Source organism: Antedon bifida, chromosome 2 (assembly GCF_963402885.1).
Source record: "Antedon bifida chromosome 2, ecAntBifi1.1, whole genome shotgun sequence".
Lineage (NCBI taxonomy): Eukaryota > Metazoa > Echinodermata > Crinoidea > Comatulida > Antedonidae > Antedon > Antedon bifida.
Window position 1 is genome coordinate 385356 of NC_136227.1, and position 23403 is coordinate 408758.

General features: G+C 35.6%; 1 protein-coding gene across 1 annotated transcript in view; it reads left to right on the top strand.

Moving 5' to 3' along the window:
- LOC144835219 (LIM/homeobox protein Lhx1-like) overlaps positions 1-6434 on the top strand; it is a 29503-nt gene extending 23069 nt beyond the window's left edge. The window contains exon 5 of the mRNA XM_078690270.1: positions 5284-6434. Coding sequence (XP_078546396.1) covers positions 5284-5663 — 380 coding nt within the window. The 3' untranslated portion in view covers positions 5664-6434. The remainder of the gene's footprint in view (positions 1-5283) is intronic.
- Positions 6435-23403: the final 16969 nt, after the last annotated feature.

The following is a 23403-nucleotide window of genomic DNA, read 5'->3' on the forward strand; positions in this document are numbered from 1 at the left end:
TAATCAAAATATGTTAATAATATACCTCGTTATGTAACCCACATTTTAATTGGACTGGATAATATATAAGTAAAAAATGCCGTTTCATGAGTAGATTGCTACAAATAAGGAACATAGTACACATGTTGATAACCATTACCTTGCCTATTATAAGACTATAACAACTTAACAATTAAAAAAGTACTTTCATAATTCAATATCCGGGCTATTAATAACTCACAATTCTGTGATTGGTTGCTAGACAGTACGTACCTGGTAGAATTAGGCCTACACCTTAAGCAAGTCTGTGTGTGTCCATTGAAATGTGCCGCTTGACATGTGTATGTTATGGTTATAACCTTAAATGGACGTCATTTTGGACAAAATAAACAAAAAAACAAAAACGGTAGAATAGGCCTATACCCCGATTGAGCACGGTCGCGTCAGCACATGGACATTTCGTTGTGACTATTTCGACAACTTGACGTTAATCTGGGCGATTAAGACACGGATGCTTTTCTTTTCTTTTTCTTTTGCCTGTATTTGTCGACATACAACGAACCTTTATGAAGACGGTCGTTTTTATAATAAGAAAAGGATAGCAACTTGATTTACATTGCCGCCATTATCACAATTCTCCTTTTTAAAATTGCATGTATAGATGTTCAGATTCCACACAGAATGCCTCAGAATATACGTTCTAGCGTTCAACAGTGTTTAGTCAGAATTCGGTATTCAATACAGTGTAATTCAGTGGCAATAATAGCTGTACTAGAGTACGCAACAAAATGTTTAGGCAATACGTTTAGCTTAAATGTGTTTAATTGTGATGCCTTCAATGCTATTGTTTGCGTTTTAATTACATTAATGCTAGACACCTGACATGCTTCATAAAACATTGTAAAACCTTTAACTTTAAAAGAGCAAACAGGATTACTGTATTTGATTTCACATATAATTATATTGTTTTTATTGAAGGTATACAAGCAATTGTATCGAATTTGCATCACACTTAATTGTCGTCGGCACTTTAACCTCATTTAAAACTTCATTGCGAGATGTTTAAAGTAAACAAAGAAGTGAGCACACCACTATTGTTAATCTTAAAAGAGAGAAAGTCAATTGTACACACAGATCGGATTGATAGGCTAAGCCATCGATTTCTTTCTAAGCTAATTATTTTTAGCTCCACACGGAATTCACGCTTTGCTTGCCGTGCCGGCTATTGATTCTAACAAACCACTAGCTGCCTTGACGTTTTGCATTCGCCGACCTTAGCATTTTACAGCCTTTTCATCACTGATCTATCTCCCTTTGAAGGTTTTTACCATTCGTTAATCTCTTCCTATATATTCACAAACACTATGCTTTTATGTAGCCGGCGATAGAGATGTACTTTTATTTAGAACAATAGAATAGTTGGACAATAGTTTTTTTTTTGATGCGGCCCTTGGCTAGTCACTGGTCTGTTGTCTTGGATAACGTGTGCAACACAGTTGATCGTCACTATCGCTGTAAAACACGTGTGCCAGCAACTAAGTGTTGCACAAAACAGCTAATGTGAAAGTTTGTTGTTTTAAATCTCAGTAACCGACGACACTCCACTCTGACCAGTTTTTTCACGAAATAAACGAATTTTGACTCTAACGTTTGTTTATATTTGTTGAAGATTTAAAAAATAGAATTCTGTAAACGGTTGCTATAAGAAACCGTTGTGATGTATTATAGGCCTAGGTGTTCCTTGATGTCTGCATTAGAAAATTATGAACTAAATATTGGAAACTAATTATGTAAATGATAAACCCTCTTTTTGAAATTAACCAACATCAGTAATGACTTTTATCTGCCTATCTCTCATCTCATTGGTTCCTATCGCGATGATGTACGTGGACGCACGATCTCATCAGCGCGCAACGAAAGTGTTGGGAGCGAGGAGCCGCCCGCGTATGACAATATTTAATGAAAATATACACAGAATAATATTAAATTTGGTTTAAATGATGTTTACATACATACAACGCTGTGATTATTGGTTTATAGACATGTACGTTTTAGGCATACGAGATTCCTTCCGTTTACGATCTATCTACACATGTGTTTGTCTATTGTGTTCATATTATATAAATTCCTCTGTCAATACTCGTATTCATCTCATCGATTTAACCATCAAGTCATCTCCCGTTTCTTGTCGTGTTTGTCCATCTATCAAAGTGTACACAATCATAACAAGATTGATGATTGATGCAAATGTAACATTAACTATTAACATTATCTTTGTGATTCACATGTTTAAGTTGTAAATTCATAGATTTGCTTTAAACCATTGAATTTTATCGTATACAGTTTCTCGCGATCTAACGCCAACGCATTCAGATTAGTACATTACACAAAGTATATGAATTTCTTATTGCTTCAGTAAGATCATAAGATTGATTTTGTCTTGTCGCGTTGCCTCCCTTCTGTTCCCAACAAACCAACGATCCTAAAGCCTAGAATAAAGGTAAATTTACATAGACAAGCGGTAACGGTAATAAAAATGTAGAATCTATGTTATTCCTTATGACCATTTACACACAAAACGCGGAGCGGACGGGCGGTTCCCGTCCAGGATAAATACAGATTCTACATGGAACAAGCTACGCGGTTTTCCGCTTACCGTTTTACCGCTCATCTGTGTAAATTAGCCTTTACACGTGTTTTTATAATTGGAACATCTTAAGTAAAAAGGGTTTTGCGGTTTGGTTTAATTTTTCCATTGAAGCTGAATCGATTCTTTCTTTTAGAATCGATAACAATAATTTCCAAAACCTGGTGATTGTACATTTTTGTTTGCAAAATGTTCGTGCAATGTTGTTCTGGCTTAACATCCGTTTTCATTTGTTGACTTGGACCATTCCAAAATAGTTGAAAGACCTTCAGCGTATTAAGAAAATGAACCATTTGTTCTGGCTTGACGCTCCAACAGCTCTCATTAGGTGCTAAACCCCATTGCAATTTATAGGTTGATTACCCGACAAAAGTGGGAATATTCTCTCCCAGACATTTTTAAACAGAATGTTTCTTTTCACAGTTTTATTCTGATTTATTCCTAATCCCCACTCTTTCCAATCTTTGCATTTACATTGTATATTGACTATGATTTTTTTATTTCACATAAATATATTTGAAATTAGGACTTTTAATTGTTGTTGCGAGAAGCAATAAGGCGAAATGTTTCGTCATCCTGTTAAATAAAGTATCCCTAATTGAATACCACTGTATTTACTAAAAATTAATTAAGCCTTAAATTAACTTTTATTTCCAGTTTCACGTTGAAATTAGACCAATAAATTTTTCCTTCAAATCATCTTGCTTTTGTTAATCGTGTTACCTAAAATATGTTGATGAATTAAAAGATTGTCTGGCGACCTTATTCAACCAAATGCGGTAAAAGAGAATGCGTGTTCTCCGGTACTTGTAATTCAACCATGACTATCAGTTCAGCTGCACTTTTGTCGTAAGAAGTATGCCTTAAAGATTGTCCTCCAAAAACATGAAAGTACAGATGAATAAAATCAAATTTTTTTAGTACTCATTTACTTTTGCCACAAAAGATCGACTACAGAGTTTTTTAGTAATTTTTTTTTTATCAATCCAATTTTTAGATGACACTTAAAATGACCTATGAAATGGCCTATTAAAAAATATTATAAAATAAAATATATATTTTGTATTTTATTAGGCCTGCATTACATAAATGTTTTATTTTAATTAGATAATTTTTTCGTTTGTTTAGAACCAGTCGTTCCACCGTGTTGATGTTCGCGTACAAAACCCGTTATCAATAATCATGCGCACAGCATGGTCAGTCTCGGTTTTATTTACGGTGTATCAGTTGCATTAAAACCCCCAAATATAATTGATAATAATAACGAATTAGATTGAACTGTTTTAAACCACAGTACTTAAGATGAGACCGTGTGTTTGTTGTGTATAGTTGTATACAGGTGTCTCGTGCTCCACTGCTATGGATTTAAGTTTGGTCCCGTGTGTTGAGGCTTATCGCCGTTATGAACGTATCGGATTAAACGGCTTATACTTGTCATATTTGATATCCGAAACCATTGCGAATGATTATATACATTCCGAGTGTTGAGAAAACAGAACATTCAACTTCATTAAAAATAATAAGTTCTTCTTTTAAATCAGAAAAATAGATTATCATATAATAATCAAATAGACTCTAGTCATTGGTTTATGGACTTTGCAAGCGAATGATGTATGTATGTTACTACAATGGCCACAGTTGCAAAGAACACAAATAATATTGGATTATGTATAAGCTTATCATAGTTGAAAATTAAATTATTTCAAAGTGGAATTAAGATATCAAACAGGGCTAAAATTAGGACAAAAACAAAAGCTTCTTCTCTTCTTGGTTCTCGTGAAAGCCAATTATTATGCTAACAAATAAGTACAAGGAGGTGGGTAATGTTGTAGGCCTAAATATATAATAGAACAAGAAAATATACGAGGAAATCTGCAAGAGTGAATAGGCCTAATGAATGATATATTTTGGGGACTTTTTAGCCCTCTAAGCGTGTTTGACATTTGTAAATATCATTGTTTGTTACACATCCTAACTGTTAACAGCATGTCCTCAAAGTTGGTAAAAAGCACGAATTGTTATCAATGGAGTCACAAAAACTAAGGTGGTCGATTTAAACCCCCCTTCAGGGGAATGTCTAGATTTTAAACCTTAGGATGTGCGTCTCTGTGATTTGTGGACAACATTGTCATTGTTCAGCTTTACTTCGTAAAAACCAACTATTGTACTGGAAAAATCCACAATGTTGCACTACTGTAGTGTCTGAGTTTTAAGCTCTGTCTACACTATCAAACTAGTTTGACAAATATGATGTGATGTGGCTCAGGGTAGTGATATGAAATCATCATGTCCATATATGGGCACATCACATTTGTTGTCACATTAAGTTTGATAGTATAGACAGAGCATTAGTTATTCATAACGATTTTAGATACTGGTTTACTTTAGACAATTTTGCATTTGTAATTTTTAAAACAGTTATTTTATTCCATACATTACTTTGACATAGTGATTATCTCTTTAATTTAAACAAACAAAATCTTACAGAAATGCAAGTAATTCATTTGCAAATTATTTGTATTTGTAGTCAGTTATTGTACCGCTCGCTGTGACAATCAATTTTCATAACTCGGGCTGTGCTCTGTTGGCCCGGGGCATGCATATCATGTCTGCTTCTATGTATCTCACTGGGATAACTCTTTTTCTTGTTTTTTCAGACTCCGGGAACCCAGGCGACTACTACGGCACTCAAGGTTATTACGATTTCTACCCAGGCCAGCAGCAGCCACCTGGTGGAGAACCTCAACAGGCCGAGATGGCACCTTACATCCCACCTGTATCACAAAACAACCCCCTAACTAGTATAGAACAGCCCATGCATCAACAGGGAAACATGCATCAAGATGTTGGTTATATGCATCACCACAGAGATCTAAGTCCTAGTCCAGAACCTGTGCCGTTGCCAGGTACAGGGGACATGTTCAGATCACCCGATAGATTTAGTCACGGACCGAGAGGTGGCGCTATGCACTCTATGCCTAATGGTTTTCGTGGATTACCTCATCATGGTGAACACACGGAGGGAACAGTCTGGTGATGTTGACTCGTTTTGAGAGAAATTTTGTTCTCATCTGTATTCAAGAAAAACAAAATCATTATGAAATTCAATGACGTAATTCGAGTTAATCCAAGTTATAACAACATTTCTCGAATGACGTTTGCGAAATAAATTGGAATCGACTGCATTAGACTCTTGTGAACACTTTGAAAGCAGTCGGTTGGAACACATTGATAAAATGGAAAAATCCCAATTTCTGACGCGGGACGTTTGAGTTGGCTGCCAGCTCTCTACACGGGTACTATTCTAAACCATTCATGGTGTTTTGAAAACTGTAGACGTATCAATTTTGGGGAAGAAACTTCCTCCTAAACTCAACACATGGTATCAACTGTCTTGTGCATAATAATAATAATATCTTCAATGTTAGTGTAGAAAAAAAATGTCGACTGTTCAAAGTGATGTTTCTGTAATTATAATGATGATAATGTTGTTGTTTTATAAACATGTTATTAAGTGCAATGGTGTAAACTTTATAGCTGCGATGTGCTGGATTTTATTCTGTAGTTTAATTATAAAATATGGGATGCTAAAATGCCACTTCAGCGTTCCATATGTTTGCGTTCCATAGTTTATATGTTCGTATTCATTCCTATCTTCCGTGAGGGCATGTTTGACCATTCCTCATTGTGCGCTGTTTGCGCATGCTTGGACTGAAGGAAGAGAATATTTTGTGGGTCATACAAAATGATCACGTGATATTTATGTTTCTGATGATTTGTTACTGAATAAAATCCCAAACTATAAGAAGACATTATGTTTTTTACTTTCATTTACGAGGTACTTCTCATCATATTTTGCCATCGGGCTAGCATTGAAATGGTTGTACCTAATAACAAACCTTCTTTTACTGTTGTTTTACACAGTAAAATATTCTCTCATATTTATAGCAAGGTTTGTTTATTCTGCCTGTCCGTCTATTTTTACAGTATTAGATTCCTACTTGGTCTATTCAATGTTGATTTTTTATAATGCCACAGCATTCAAATTTTATCAATAAAACAAAACAAAACGTTATATGCAAACATAAATCTTTAAAGTTCTTGCTCACATTGATAGTCTTATTTATGCTATAGTTAATGACTCTACCATTTAAAATACGTCCCAGTTTATAGACTATCTATCTCTGTTTCTATTCGTTTATTCAATTTCGGTTCATCATTTTCTTTTTCTCTCGATTCTGCTTATCTAACCGAATTATCAGAAAACAGACAACAAGAGAATTCGATAGGAATAAAAGACGTCAGTGATGTCAGATTTGTGTGAATAGGCAAGTAAAAGCCGGTAAGCCGTTGAGTAATGTGGATAGTTGTGATAGTCCATTGAACACGCGAGAGATTGCCCGGAGGTGCTAGTATAAATATTGCATGTACCTTATGATACCTAGCTTTTGCTTCCGACAGATTAAACAAAGTAAAAAGGCGCGTAAAGAAGCGTGAAAGCAGGCAAGGAATCGTCAGATTTCACTACACTACAAAGAATGCTGTTTTTACACTCAAATTGTGGCTAAACTTGTTGTTTGTCGTCTCGAACAAACGATATCTGTTAGCTTGGAAATGTTTTTCAAGTCTTTGACCGATTTCAAGGACGCTCATAAAATTCTACTTTTTTAGTCATTCTTTTATAATACTTGCCATATTTATACCTTTTTATTAAGGTTTTCCTTTTTATGTTTCTAAAGGCGCATTACTAATATCTAAATGCAACAAAGCTCTTTTTAATATTTGGTTTTGAAACACCTTAACCGAGAGAACAGGGCGTCATTATTAGAGAAGGTGCCGGTGGTACACTTATGAACTGTCGAGAATAATTGGCATTGTCTTTCTCTATCTGATACACCTGTCTTGTGTCGGTGATGCCCTCCATAGTGCTGATATTTGTCAGTGATTTCCGACTTTTCTTCGGTGGATGAGAACCAAACCTGAACGGCTTTCTTGTCGAAATAAAGACGCTAGCCCCAAAGTACGTTGTTTCGACAAGACATTTGTTATTTGCAAATACAATGTCAACTCAAGTCAACACTAGATCTACATTCAATAATGATAAATAGAACAAAAAACCCAAAAATAATTTTAGTATTGTTCAGACAATTTTAGCCTCAGATATATCAAACCATCACAGATAAAAATACACTTAGTAGGGTATACAAAATGCGAATTATTAGTTAAATCTAAATTTGTTTAAATAATATATATCATAAATAAACCAAAAAATGAATATAAACTATAAAATAAAATAACAATAATATATAACTTCCGTTTTCCATTGAAAAATTACAAGTTTAATTTAATTGCTTTGCTATATAAAAGAGACATTTCTCAGTTCGATGAGTTTCAGACAATTTGTAAAACACCATTTTTGTGGGTTTATTTACTTCCAAAAATACTTTTGTTCCGATGTACTACCCTAAATATCATCATTATTGTATTCTTGAACTGCGACCTTGTGAATTTCCTGTGGATGATGAAATAAAGTTTATTTCTGTATCTACCAAACGTTTTTACATTTTACAACTATATAATCTTTGCCTCGATTTTCTTTTGGTTAAAATGTTCACAAAACATACAGTGTTTTTATGAATGAGTTTTTATAATTATATACCAACATTTTTGATCACTTAAGCGTGGTTCCCAGTAGAGAGACGCAACACAGGGACGTACGCGCAACGTAAGCTCGTTGACCAATGACAAGCCACTGTTCGAATAATCCATCTCTTGTGATTAGTCAAATCACTTACCTTGCGTTACGTCCTCGCGTTGCGTTACGTCGTGTGAACCAAGCTTTAGAGCGATGACTAACACCACATTTGTCAGTAGTAGCGCACTTTTCACAACATTAAAATTGATTGTCAATCAAGAAGCGAAAGTCGGTCGGAGTCAGCGACATAAGAGGAGCATTGTCAAATGAAAAATGTCCGGTATTATTATTAGTACAGTACAGTAGTTTTTATATGAATTTTATTTATATTTTTACTGCAATTTCCAATTTGGTAAACTATTCAAAATTATGGAATATTACAAATTTACCGACGTCACCGTCAATTCAAAATCTTAAAACACATAACCATTTTCAAGACAACCATTGTTGATTCTTTGGTTTCTCTTCTCATTTTGTTCAAGTCACTTCAACTGACAAACCAACATACAATATTGTAACTCATATTATGCTTATTTATGTATTTGCAGTGTCGCTTCAGAATATCACATTATGGCTTATGAATAAATCCATATTTTAAATTTAACCCGAATGTGTTAACGAATTGCCATTTATATTCCACTCAACCGTATACTGCAACATTTCCAGATTTCAAACAATATCAACACATGTGATTTATTCGTTATGTAAACATGCCAAATCAGATGAAACTTTGTATTGAAGATCCGCCGTGTACGTTGAAAGGAAATAGTGGCGTTATAATAAGTTCCGCGCAACAACCCCCTCCCCCGCCCATTTAAAAAAATATCTTTTAAACTCCATACAACAACCATTATAATTTTGTTTTTTTAATCATGGTTTATTTACAAAGGGCCCCATGTCTACTGGGCCTAACAATACCGGTACATTTCATAGGCTGGTGTGATAAGATCGTTACTTGTTCGTGAGTAGGGGGAACTCTGTATGGGGCGCATTAAGCAGCAAACGTGTAAGATGTCAAATCAGGTATGTCATGTTATCCAATATAATACAAAAGGCCTTATTTATGTATACTGGTAAGATGTTACTTGTTCGTGAGTAGGGGGAAATCTGTATGGGGCGCATTAAGCAGCAAAAGTGTATGATGTTAAATCACGTCAAGTCAGGTACCGTAAGTCGGAAAATTCAGTATAAGGGGAGACCCAATAGTTAATAACCAAACAACGGAGATTGATTATGTATTCAAAGTACTGTAGGTGTTTGAAAACAGAGAATTAACTGTACTACTCAACAAGGAAAACAAGTGTACACTGTTTTTTTTTATTTCTTTATTGTTTGAAGTCAATAAACAAACATCCTATTATTCTTTGTATAGGCCTAGATGTACATATGGCAACAATGTTCAACAATAGGTATTTTGTAAACAGCATAATTTATGTCTGCGTGCGTGTTGACAGATTTTTATATTTTGAACAAGCTTTTAATTCTAAATTTATGACACATAAATTGGTCTGTTTAACGTTAGTGTTTCAAGGACACCGAATTGCGTAAACTTTTGTCATCGAATTTATATAACAAAAACGGTCTATTGTTTGCCGACGGCCACGTCTACCGACACATTTTATTTATGGAAACGTGAAGAGAATGTCTTCCACCCACACGTTATTAATATCCCACTCAATGAAATACATGTAAACAATTTATACCCAAACATAAGCCCTACTTCTATCTTTAGTTATTTTTAGGTCCTTTTAGTAGCAAACGTGGTTGTTAATATTCCATTTAAAGATGTTGTTTTGGATTTGTGTTTTGTTTATTGTTCGTTTAGTGTACATGATAAATATCAAAGAAAACACTTGGTATCAGTCGTTATCAAAACAGTAACACTGTCGCCTGTTATTTGCACACCTTAGCCACAACGTACGTAGATTTACAATACGTCAAAAAAGTACATTTACCGCACTTCTTAACAGACTTCCTTTTGAAAGGTGAAGTGTATAAGGGCATAATAGATCCGAGGCGAAGTGGGTGTCGGCGCCCGGGGCTAAACGTTTTTGGTATGTGATCTCCCTGGCCTCAGCCTAAGCTTGTCATGTTCAATGTTAGAAAGCAACGGAAGGATTTCACAGTCACTACAATAGGCTACAACACCTGCGTGTGTTCGTTTGGTGTTGACACGAGGAATTAGGATTCGGAAGAGAGAAGAAGTTGATCTGCTATTGACGGAGATGAATAGGATTACTGCAGTGAAAAGGTCTGTTACTTCAATACGGACATGTTTCGAGTTGAGAAAACAACAAATTATAATTAGATTATTTACCACAGTATGAATGAAAAATGAAACACAACGTTGATCATTTTATGCTATATCCTTACACACACCAATCTTGCTTGTATTTTGTATTTTAAAGGATGTATTTTATCTGTATTTTACCGAATTTTAACCTTTTTAACTAAAAATGTGTTTGACCATGATTAAATGAAATGAAATTAAGTATAAATATGTATTTTATTGATGTACAGTTACACTTTGATAGGCTAATTAAATATTACACTACAGTTTCTTGTCAAAATAGTTTTCTGATGATGGCGCCCTTTACTATTTTGCAATTTGTAAGACCAAGCAGCAGTGTGCCGTACTTAATTATTCAGATTATTCGAAAATCCTAATTTAAATATATTTGAATTTATGTGTACATTTAGGATAAATCTGTCTGTTACGATGTTCTTCTGATCGTAAAATAACCCAAACAAAGAACTAGTATAAGCCTAGTATAAGCTAACTTTTTTGTGTAGACCAAACATTAAACATGGCACAGGTAAGTACAGAATTACGTAACTATATACTCAAAATAAAGCAGCTCTGATTATCCCAACAATGCCTGCTACTAGCTGGTAATGTTGGTAGGAGCTGGACCTATTTATAAATCTAATTTATAGGTCCATGGTATAAGTATGGCACACGTGGGCCTGTAAATTATAATATTGTAGGCCTATTGGTATTAGGCCTACTACTAATATAACTAGAATTCTGTTCGAAGCTCGTGTATATTTCGTTTCACTGCATTTTAAACGATGTTGTGCCTGCTAAAAGTAAATAAATATTTTCGCTTGTAATTAGTTTTAGTTTTATTCGTGTTTTATTCGTTATTAGTGCTTAATCCATACCTAAGTGGCGTTGGTTATGATGACGTCACTGCCAATTTTGACAGTTTCGACAATGTTGGCATATTTGACCTTCATATTTTCATTTGACATAATTCAAGACATTAAAACAACATTCATGTCGGAAACTACGCCGTCAAATTTACGATAAAATCGAAACAATTCGACTGTGTATGTGAAGTTTGTAGGCCAAATATTACAGGGGTTGACACGGGACACTCTCTCGCTCTGCTGGTCGTATGGCAGCGTTTGGAGCGTCGGTCGTCAAAATGAACAACACAATTTAAAATGACAGCTACGTAGTGTATTATTATCCAACACATATGTTGACTAGGTGGTCACGTGGTATATACGCACCGAGGTGTCGTGTACTTTCTGTGACGGTGGCGGTATCTTCAAATAATACATGATATATACAGCCAGTTTTTCGTGGAACATGTGTCCGAATCGGTGAGTTGTCACTGGATAGATTTCGGATAGGGTTGCCAAAATGGTGCCGAATTATATAGTCAATGAATGCCATACGTCAATCATTTATTAATTTTGTAATTTTAAAGCGTAAACACTGAACACTTATTTGGCAATTACAACTATGAAGCTCAGTCCCTGTTCAACGTAACCCACACTTACGCGTGGTTCCCACTAAAGACGCAACGCAAGGATGTACGCGCAACGCAAGCGAGTTGGCGAATGACAAGCCACTATTCGAATAAGCCATCGCTTGTGATTGGTCAAATCACTTGCGTTGCGTTAAGGATCCTTGCGTTGCGTTTTAGTGGAAACCAAGCTTAACGAAAGAGGAATACTGGTGATAACTTTCCACGCAACTAATAGACTCGTTGAAACGCAATAGTTGACGCAACCAACAATTTGCACACAATTGTTATCGATTATAAACCATCCTTTTTTTTTGTTCTTGAGTATGAGACGCGTAAAAGTTTGACAAATTTTTGATGTATAATGATAAATTTACAAATTGCGCCTCATACCCAATGAGTAACTTTGTTTAGCTGTTAGTTATATTGACGATTGTTACTATTGGTCCTACCTGTATGATTAGGTAAGAGTTTATCGTCTTTACTGACTTGTTAGCTAAGTTGAAGAGTATAGTCATTGTTCATGAATATTCATGAATGGAGACTAGCGACTATGTCCCATATTAATGCTCTCTTCTGAATTTATGAAAACCATTACCTGTCTGGATGGCCCTGCGCTTCATTGCATCGAGTGTTAATATTGTCAACGTAGTCAGCTACTGAGTTGTTGGTTTTCACACCTTTACGTAGTCCACGGAGACTAAAGGATATTGCGTCCATGTTCCGAGTGCTTCGAATGTCGTTTCATATGTATTTATGTCTCCGATATTCTACGGAGATTAGCAGTGAAATAATACATTGATTAGGCCAAGGCAGCTTGTTATTTTCGAATCACGTTTGTTTCAACGGACCACCAGATTTCTGCTTCTTCGACACTCGAGTCTTGGTGTAAAGTTCAACAACATTTTAACGACGCTAAAATCACATTTTTTATTGGTCTTTTACCGTATTCTTTCCATTTTACTGTTTAAGTTGTGTGTTATGTGAAAATAATTAGAATCCATGAATGGATACGAGTCCTTAAGAGAGGCGAGTATATAGTGGCTGCAGTGAGGGTACAGAAAAAGAACCAAGACAATACTCAGATGACTAATAAGAGAATGAGGAGAGGGTCTAATGTACGGACAATGAGGGATTCGAACACAAAGTAATTAAAAGCAAAAAGCTACGGCATACATCAAATCATGTCGTGGGTGGAGGTTCGCTGTAGATTAAGGGGGTTCGCTTTGAAATGGGGTTCACTCGAAGTGGTGCTGTTTATCAGCTAGCGACGTGCAAACTATATGAACTTTCCAAGTTTAATTAACGGTCACATGACTAGGACTATAACGCCATCAAATTTGTAGTAAAATTTTTATTTATCCACCTTTCTTTAGGTTGACACACTATAAATGACAATGCTTGAAATTATACGATGATCATTCATTGGGTAGAAAAGTGCGATGGCAAGTAGACACTTGTCTTGGTCACTCGTCAAATACGTGACCAGCAAGCAGAACGAAAATATTCTTTATTATACTAAGAGTTATTAAACTCGCTGGTATATGACCCATGGAAGAATGACCACTTTAGACTCATTGTACTATCCAACGAAGAACCGTCTGAGGTCTTGAAGAGGACCACAAACTGATTACCCAGAACCGGATGTAAACTGCCCTCTATTGACTGGAAAACGTATGTAGCCCACCCTCTATCGGATTTTTACTAGTAAAACCTTAAGTGAATCTTACATTACCTGCACAATAGGAATAGTAGTGCATGATATTATGTGACGTCGTGAAATGTGTATGAGGTATAACATAAACTTGTAGAATGAGCAATAGATTGGGGGAAAACAAATGCTAATGCCAACTTTCAAGATAAAAACAAACCAGGTTCAAACATGTTTTTGTCTTTTTCCCGTATTACAGCATTTATTTTTCCAGTTTTTTCCGGTGATTCTGTACTAGGCTACGTAAAATTAATCTATAGATGTTCCCAATCACGTGATCCAAGTACTTTATAATGATGTGTTAATATCTATAAAACTTCAGATTTCTGTACGGGCCATTAGACTCGGGTCATTAGACACAGACTAATGAAACACTAGTTAAGATCAGGATCAGAATATTAATCAACCAATTCAACCAAGGTTTTTTCTTCAGTAATTATTAATTTCAAGATTAAGTCAATAACAGAATGTTATGAGCTAGAACAAAAGGGGTGCTATAATGGACACAAGGGTCCTTGTGCAATTATAGTAGCATGCTTAAATTGTGTTCGGGTCTGTACTAGGAGAGGAGCGATCCAGAGTCGTTTAGGCCTACCAACTATTTTGATATGGTCTCCTCCTATCATGATGAACACACTTGGTAACTACCTGAAAAGCTATTCGACTCGTCAAAGACCACGAAGACCATTGGATGAGGAAGGTTAATAATTTATCTTAAAAATAAATTTGATTTCAAGGACATCGACTTCACTAATAAAGATAATAATTGATTTTACGACCCCTAAAAAAGAACATCCCTAGCTTTAGGCATTGTTAATACTCAAACCATGATTTTAGCCAAATAACTGGTCAAACGCCAAAAGCAAAGTTGACCAACAGCACGAAATGTGTCGAAGGTGGCCGAATCCAAAGATGATAGGCTGCTATGGACATTCCATCGGCACATCAGCGGCTGTTCCTCCTGTCTGTACCCTGGGTTGTTTTGCCCTTTAATTATAACTGGGCTGCAAATGCCTGTTCCTACGCAACAGCTGAGCGAGCCGCCGAACGCTCTCTCAAACATCGGTGCACGGATGTGAACATCGAATAGCCGACTTTCTTGCGCCTCGTGACACACCAACAGCTGGGCTAACGGGACTCGATAAGTTACCACACACACTTGACGAAGAAAGATGAACCTTTGTATCAAACGTATTTTTTGTAAATTAGTAGGAATTTATAAATAACTTTGTCAACAACCATTCTGGACAAACGTAGTTCGCATCATACAGATTATAGAATTTTATTACAATTATGATAACATCCGATGTCGAATTTCGAGCGAGTTTGACGGCTTAACTTGCTGCTTTACACAGACACAAACTTCTGTTGCTTTTAATTATTTTTAATAGGCCTAATAAATGGTATTAACATTTCTAAGTATGAAGATTAAGACTATACTCTTACCTGTGCTCTCTTCTCTTGCAATGGACAGGAGTAAAGAACAAATAAATAGAAAATGTATAAAGGAGAGAGAGGGAAGCCAAGAAAAGGAAATGAATTGTATAAAATTAAGAAAAGAAACACATTTAAAATGAATATAGCAATATTATTGAAATATGAAGATGCTCTCACATGGAATAGAATGGTACAAGGAAAGAAAAGTGGAAGAAAATATAATGGAAATAGAAAAAGAAAGGATAAAATTAATGAAAATGGACCAAACTATATACATAATAATCTTGTTTACATTTCTTTTCATTTTGGTTGATGTTGCAAACTAAACAAACTCTTCTTTCTGTTGTCGAATCTCTTTATGCAACTTTTTATTTATTGTTTGTTTCTCTCGAATTAACTTATTCCGAAATAAAATTTTAATGAAAATAAGAGAATATGAATAGGAATTCCATGATAATAAGTATAAATTGAGATTAGAAATGTCTCTAATTAATATAATAAAGAATTTAAATGTTCAAAATTAAATATTGTTGTTCTACAGCTCCATCAGCATCACTCTCCAAAATGGAGTACCGGTATTTACAGAAACAAACCGCGACAGAGTAATAATTAGGCTAAATTAATAAATAAATAAAATAACTGGTATTTACTAGTATTCCTCATATCAGTTTACTTCTACAAAGAAACAGCTTTTGTTTGAATAAAACTGCGGTTATAACGTTTGAATATACAGGTGTAAATATTTAGACAGACATCGAGCGAGAGAGTTAAAAGATTTTGTTTAGCTTCTGTTATGAATACACCACGCATCCTTAAAATAGTCCAAGGTTACGATAGGCCTACAGTTCATAACTTTGCTTCAAACGGAGAGGTAATCATTATCTAAACATCACAATCGTTAGCCAGAGCACCAGGAGGCACGATATGCTTATACGTGGCCAGTGAATGCGGTGGATAGCTATTCGCATGTCTTCCACGGGACCGCTCTCTCTGCGGCATCACAGTGCTTTCGGACACAGTGGGGGCGACAATTATCATCAACGATGTTCACAGCGGAAAAACATAACTGACATAATGCACCGTTTAAAAAACCTCACTACAAGGTCTACCTACATCATCAATATATAGTCTGCGTTCATACGGTATAATATGATGCAATATCCCTGTTCACACGACACCAAACATAACTGACATAGTGCACCGTTTAACAAACCACACTACAAGGTCTACCTACATCATCAATATATAGTCTAATATTCATACGGTATAATAATAAGATGCAATATCCCTGTTCACACGACACCCAACCCTACAGATTTACACCTTCGTGCAACAACGACGTATATGTATCTTTCTCTCTTTGTATTTATCTCTATAATAATGTTAAACCTTGTTTGGACGTACGTTAAAATAACCACATATTTTCAGCCAAGAAGGTTAACGAAATATCTACAATAAAACATTGCAAAGAGCGCCATGTTTGTTAAATTAAAAAATGTTATAATCGAATAAAGTTTTAGATCAAAATTATAATAAATCACTTTCAATCAATCGATACTAACTTTCTATTCTTGTCATGAGTCGCACTTATGCTTGGTTTCCACTCTAGGACGCAACACAAGGACGTAAAGCGCAACGTAATTTGATCACGATGCGATAGAACTGGCGCTTTTGATTGGTCAATACATTTGCGTTCCCTTACGTTGCGTCCAATTGAATGTTGACGTGGTTGTAATAGTTCTTTGTTCTGTATCAACCTCTTTATTGTTGTTTTCCCTGCACGAATGTTGCAAAGATGCAAATTGTTGGATGTTTAAAAGGGTTTTGTTATCATTCATGTATACCAACACGATCCAACAAACGAATGTTGTGACGACGTCGAGTGATAAGTACATGAAATCTGATCGGTAACGCACAGTTCATCTCTAGGGAGAGCCGCCTATCATAGCCCACTCCCCACCGTGTTCGTACCAGCTTTGGTTTCAATGTCTTCAGCCGCTCGGCGCCACTCCCCGGGCAGCGATATTAGGTCACGCCCCTAGGTTAGGCCCCTTGTGATCTTTCACAAGTAGACATGGTGTTTGAGATATGTTAGGTGTGTGTACGGTTTCTTTTGTGTATGTCATATTGTCGTTTATTTAGGGCAGCCGTTTCCAACAAGTCTACACGTGAGTGTGCTTTCAACGCGTAAACGACTGACCTTGGTGAAATATGTAATAAATGTAACGTATATTTAATAAAAACTAGCACAATCAATACAAATATGACGCTAGCCGTTCATGTCCAACCGATATAAAAAACAGTAATCATTTATCATCAATTTATTAATATAAATATAATTCTATAGATTTGTTTTATGAACAATAATATACTATGGTAATTATTTGATAACGTTTCAATCCACGCTTCCATGCCCAATCTGCGTATTTAAAATAATGTTACGTCAGTTTCTCTTGTACGTGCGCGCAATCAATTTTCTTAATAATTCTTCGTCTTCCTTAGACAAACTGTTAGCAGTCCGAGAATATTATTATCAATCACTTTTATGCAGTTATTATAATAATTAAAATTCAGCTGACAATAATAATAATACACCAAATGATGGAGACGTGTGTAGTGGTTGGTATCGATCATTCTCTCAAACTAAAAGTCCAAATTTGTAATTTCTTAAATTACGAATAAATTAATCATTTTTTACAATAAGATGGACGACATCAGATAAATATGACATATTTAGAGCAATTATGATGTTTGTCATAATATACAAACATTATTTCTAGGCCGAACTAAACAACTTTTATGATAGCAAACGTGTTAATCTACCGGTTTGATCAGTTCGTCCAGGTGCGGTACGCGTGCAAGTACGCGCAAATTAGCGACGCCCCAGAACACCATAGGCCCATGGGCAATTCCTACGCTGGATACATAGTCTTGGGTCGTTATGCCATTTAAATCTAAATTTGTAGATAAGTAAAAGTACTTAAGTTTCAAAACGCATACGTAGTACCCGTAGTGGAAAACAAACACTCGTAACTATATACGACAATACAGACACAGTTGTTTCTTGGTTATTTTAATAACGATTGTATCGGGTACTCGACTGCAGCTAGAGATGTTATTCTCCGTAAAGTGTTATCACATTACTAGGCCACCTACTAATAACTTTCATTTTGGTATTTTATGAATTCCACGAAGACGTTTATTAGTTGTAGATCAGGTTGTTATACTAACTAAAATAACTAAATATTGAAACTGACAGTAGGCCTCGTAGATTTTGACGTAATTTTTTTTTAACGCAGAATTATTGAATTATTTTCGTTTATGATACGCTTAATGATTACAGTAAATAAGTTTCACATACACGTCGTACGTACGTACATCAACGTTACTATAGTTTGGTTCCCACTAGAGACGCAACGCAAGCGAGTTGACCAATGACAAGCGACTGTTCGAATAATCCATCGCTTGTGATTGGTCAAATCACTATACGTTGCGTTACGTCGTTGCGTAGCACCTCTAGTGGGAACCACGCTTACGACAAGACGCCGCGCAATTCAACGCAGGACGTATGGTAATGCCTGGTTCCCACTAGGACGCAACGCAAGGACGTAAGCGCAACGCAAGTAAGTTGACCTATGACAAGCGATTGTTCGAATTATCCATCGTTGCGTTACGTCTTTGCGTTGCGTCTCTAGTGGGAACCAAGCATTAGAGCACCACAAATAATTGACACTTGCTTTGCGCTAAGCGTGGTTCCCACTAGACCAATGATAAGCGACAGTCTGGTAATCTTTCGCTTGTGATTGGTCAAATAACTTGCGGTGCATTAAGTCCTTGCGTTGCGTCGTCAGCGTCTCTAGTGGGAACCAAACTTTACGTCGTCCTTGCGTTTCGTCTCTAGTGGGAACCGAGCTTTACGTCGCCCTTGTTGCGTCGTTAGTGGGAACAAGGCAGAGAAATACAAAATACATAATGCACGACGTCAAATGCTCATATTTGTCCGTTCAGAAGACGACTAGACTAACTTCGTGGTTTATCAAAGCTTACAATCGGTGAATATTCAAAATAATTTTAAGCTTTGTCTATTTATAATAAATATATATAGGCCTTAATTGCTTTTTATTTTAATGATGTTCTAAAATAATTTATTGTTCGTTCTCCTAAACAATGAGGCTATATTGTGTTCAATGCGATCATTATCGTTAAGGAATCGGCCAGAACGGAAAACATTTTTAAAAAATATTATTTTTAAGTGTCATTTATTTGAATTGTATCCTCTGATTTGTCTTTCTTATGCAATTCCATTGTGTCTATAGATTCATTACAGAAAATTACTTTTTTGATTGGATCTTAATCGCGCTCATAAATCATATGCAAAATTAATTGCAGTCGTATTTGAGTTTGGAATTAAAATAAACAATTATTAACCACTGTGAGGAAGCGAGATGAAATATGAGATTTGTGCTTGGTTATTGTGCATCATTAGGCTAGTTCTATTAAATATATAAGATTTAACTCTTATCATCTCTCATGAGAGACAATACGCCACTATCGCTCTCATGAGAGACAATGCGCCACTATCGAATCACGTATGGCATATAGAGGGCACTATACTGCTTTTTCGGCACATCACCAAGACATCGCGTATGGCGTATAGAGGGCGTTATACACCTTTTTCTGCTCATCAAGGAGCAAGGAGGTATAATATTATTCAGAACGTCATTCTGACGACTGGATCATTCTGTACTTCTCTACGGCGCGCCATTTATGCCTTTATTTTATTTATTTATTTTATTCCTTTCAGTAAAGACAATACAAACATAACATAAAACGTGAAAGTGGAGCACTGAGGAGAGACAAAAGCTGTCAAAGACTACTACCGCCAAAGGGCGTGCCCCTCCAACTCCAACATTCATACAGATATGCACTAAAAACTAATTATTGTATTATATAAAATTGCACTTTAAAAAAATATATATATAAATATGAATACAGGATTAAGATTATAATATATTCATAAAAAAAAATATCCGTTGAGGTTCGAACCCCAGCCGATAGCACTCAAAACCGAGCATTACCCGTTACGCCACCAAGTACATGACTGAACAGCTGATAATAGTCTATTTATGCGTGTATTACGTAATTCATAATTTCCGGGGAATAAGCTTTCATTCTTAGCTCTGCCCCAACCACGGTGAGCTTAACTGGAGACTTAATATTTAATTTCATATTTCAATAAATATTTTTTCAAAATTGTCGTTGCTCAGCCCCAATCATGGTGGGGTAGTGAAGACTCTTATATATCATGTTTCAAAATACTATAGGTGTCATTTGTGGGGACCTTGTAGTTATTTTAAACAGTTTGGTATGCCGTACGTTGTTATGCAAATGAGTTTGTGCAGGTTTAATGGAGAAGATGGCATTGTTAGTCATTCGCGGTGAACACGCCACAAAATTAAATTTAAAAGTTAAATTTTGATTTTGCTAATCTTTATTAGAAATTCAAATCATGTAAAGATACAATTTTCCGGGCGGGAACCTAGAAGCTCCCCTCCTTTAGTTTGCAAAAGTAATCTTGAAACCCCATGCGGAAAAGAAGCTTACCCGTTGAAAAGAAGCCCACCGTACCCAAGAGTACTAAAAAATGAGGAACACATGGGCTCTTTTTGGGGTTTTATGGTGTCTATTTAATGGAAAAATGAATGCCATACAAAATATAAAAAAAACAAACAATATTCATAAAAAATATATCCGTCAAGGTTCGAACCCCAGCTGATAGCACTCAAAACTGAGCATTACCCGTTGCACCACAAACTGAAACATGACTGAACAGCTGATAATAGTCTATTTATACGTGTATTACGTAATTCATCATTACGTCATAAATATCCGATTAATCTTGCTAAATCCAAAATGATCAGTTAGCTCAGTCGTCTGAGCGTCGTGTTAACACACGTATGTCGTGGGTTCGATTCCCACGCTGGTCGGTGGAATAGAGTTAAGGCTATGCGAGCCACTGTGTTTGGGGTTCACAGATCATACGTCCCCCTTTCCACCACACATCATGAGGCGACAACATCAATGCATCTGGTGATGTGGTGGAAACGACCCCAAAAGGCTGTGGCAGGGCCTTAGTGCTGAGGCAGGGAGAGCACATTTACCATCTTTTTTTTTTTGGCTCTCGCCAACTGCTTTGATGGTTTAAATTTTATGTTTAGCGCCCTCATTTTATTTTAACGTAAAAAAAGGGAATTAATTTTCTTGTTACGTGTTTAGAAGAGAATTAATTTTATCTCATCGTAGTTTGGTATGCCGTGCGTTTGTTATGCAAATGAGTGTGCACATGTGCTGTGGGAAAGATGGCATGTTTAGTTATTCGCGATCAACACACAACACTGTTCAATTTTTATTTTGTTAATCTTTTACATTAGAATTGTTATTCTACCGTTACACATTATAGTGTATTTTTAAATATCCGTTTCATGCAAGATATTGTATTGTAGGCCCATGTTGTGAATAAAAGTTTATGGCAGAATAAATAAATATGCTTTAAGCAGATCTTCGAAATTGAAGCATATATGAAGTCGAGTTTTTTTAAAACCCAACCTAAAATTCGCATCTGGATAGTTGAAATTTAACATTATAATTATCATTATATTATCATAGGTCATTATAATTGTAATTGTTTTCTAAATTATAGAAATATTAAAATTAGTAAGTAGGCTTTTGTGTGCGAGCTCTGTTTGTATTTCATAATTTTGTTTTGTTGTGTAATGGATCGGAAAGCTTCCGAAGTTTCTTATACCTACATTATTGGTGGCGCAATATATTGCATTGCATTGCTATTGTTCACTACTGGTATTCGCGGGCGTATTTGCATATCAGGTGAATGATTATATCGAATAGGCTGCGTGAGCGTTGGTTCTGCAGAAGTTGTTTTAGTTGTTGTCTGAGTAAGACATGTTATATACTGTATTTCTTTTAAGTGTGGATTCTCGCCAATACTGTGAGTAGATAATTATTTTCTATACAACCATAATGTTTTACAGTATTACTCCATGTGCATAACCGAGTTAAGTTGTTATCGTTCATTATTTGTAACGACAATGAATTCACTGTTTATAATTTCTCTTTGATATACAGCTTTGTCTTATTAGATAGCATACATGTTGAAGTTAGTTGTATCACATACCATGTTGAAGTTAATTGGATAACTTACCAGGTTGATGTGATTAGTAGTATGAAATTGGTGTATTGGATCCAGGTATAAGTTCGTTAAATGTTATATACAGTAATACTAATGTTATATACAGTAATACTAATTGATAATTAGTGAAGTGACCATATTATAGTAAGCTTGCTTGTGATTGTTTTTATTGTTGAATTATATTACACTGCTGGAAAAATAATAATTATGACGTTGTTTTATACAGGGTTTGTTCCTGTTTAGAAAAATAAATGATACAGAGTAAATGCAGCCTCATCTTGCGTATTGTTTTGTTGCATGGGATACATGGCTTCACAAACCAAACCTTAATGGTCTAAACCTAGCAAATCAATATTAAGGATTCCCGAACCACGACAAATTGGCGTCACGGACAGGATGGATGCAACGTTTCAAGCGTTCCTGAAGGAGGATTGCATTGTGTATTTTCAACAATTGTTTTACCAAACCCTGGATCGTGCATAAGACAAGGAGTATTGGACAGATAAGATTTATGAACTTAATTTAATTTTAGAACGGAAAGTGTATGGTTTTATATATATTACAGAATCTTTGTTCCGATGGACATGGCAGCCAGCGTGTTGTTATTTAAGATGATGTTGTGAATTGATGCTTATACTTACCTTATATGAAATATTGTTACTTTTGTATTACATTTACGATACTTATTTTTTGTATTGAAACTCTGTTTATTGTAGTAGTGTTTAAAGTATTTGTAGTTACTATAATATTGTCACAAATTCACCTTCTGCAATGTCGCTAGGCGAATCTAAATCTGAAGCAGCTGCAAGCGGCGATGGCGTTAATGATATGATTGCGGCATTAACTAATGTTTTAAAAGGCGTTTCGGTTCAGAAAGCTCCTCCGATTAAGTTAGTAAAATTTAAGGGTGTTCCAAGATCTCCTGGGGACCTTACGTTAAAAGAATGGCTTGAAGATTTTCGAATTTAT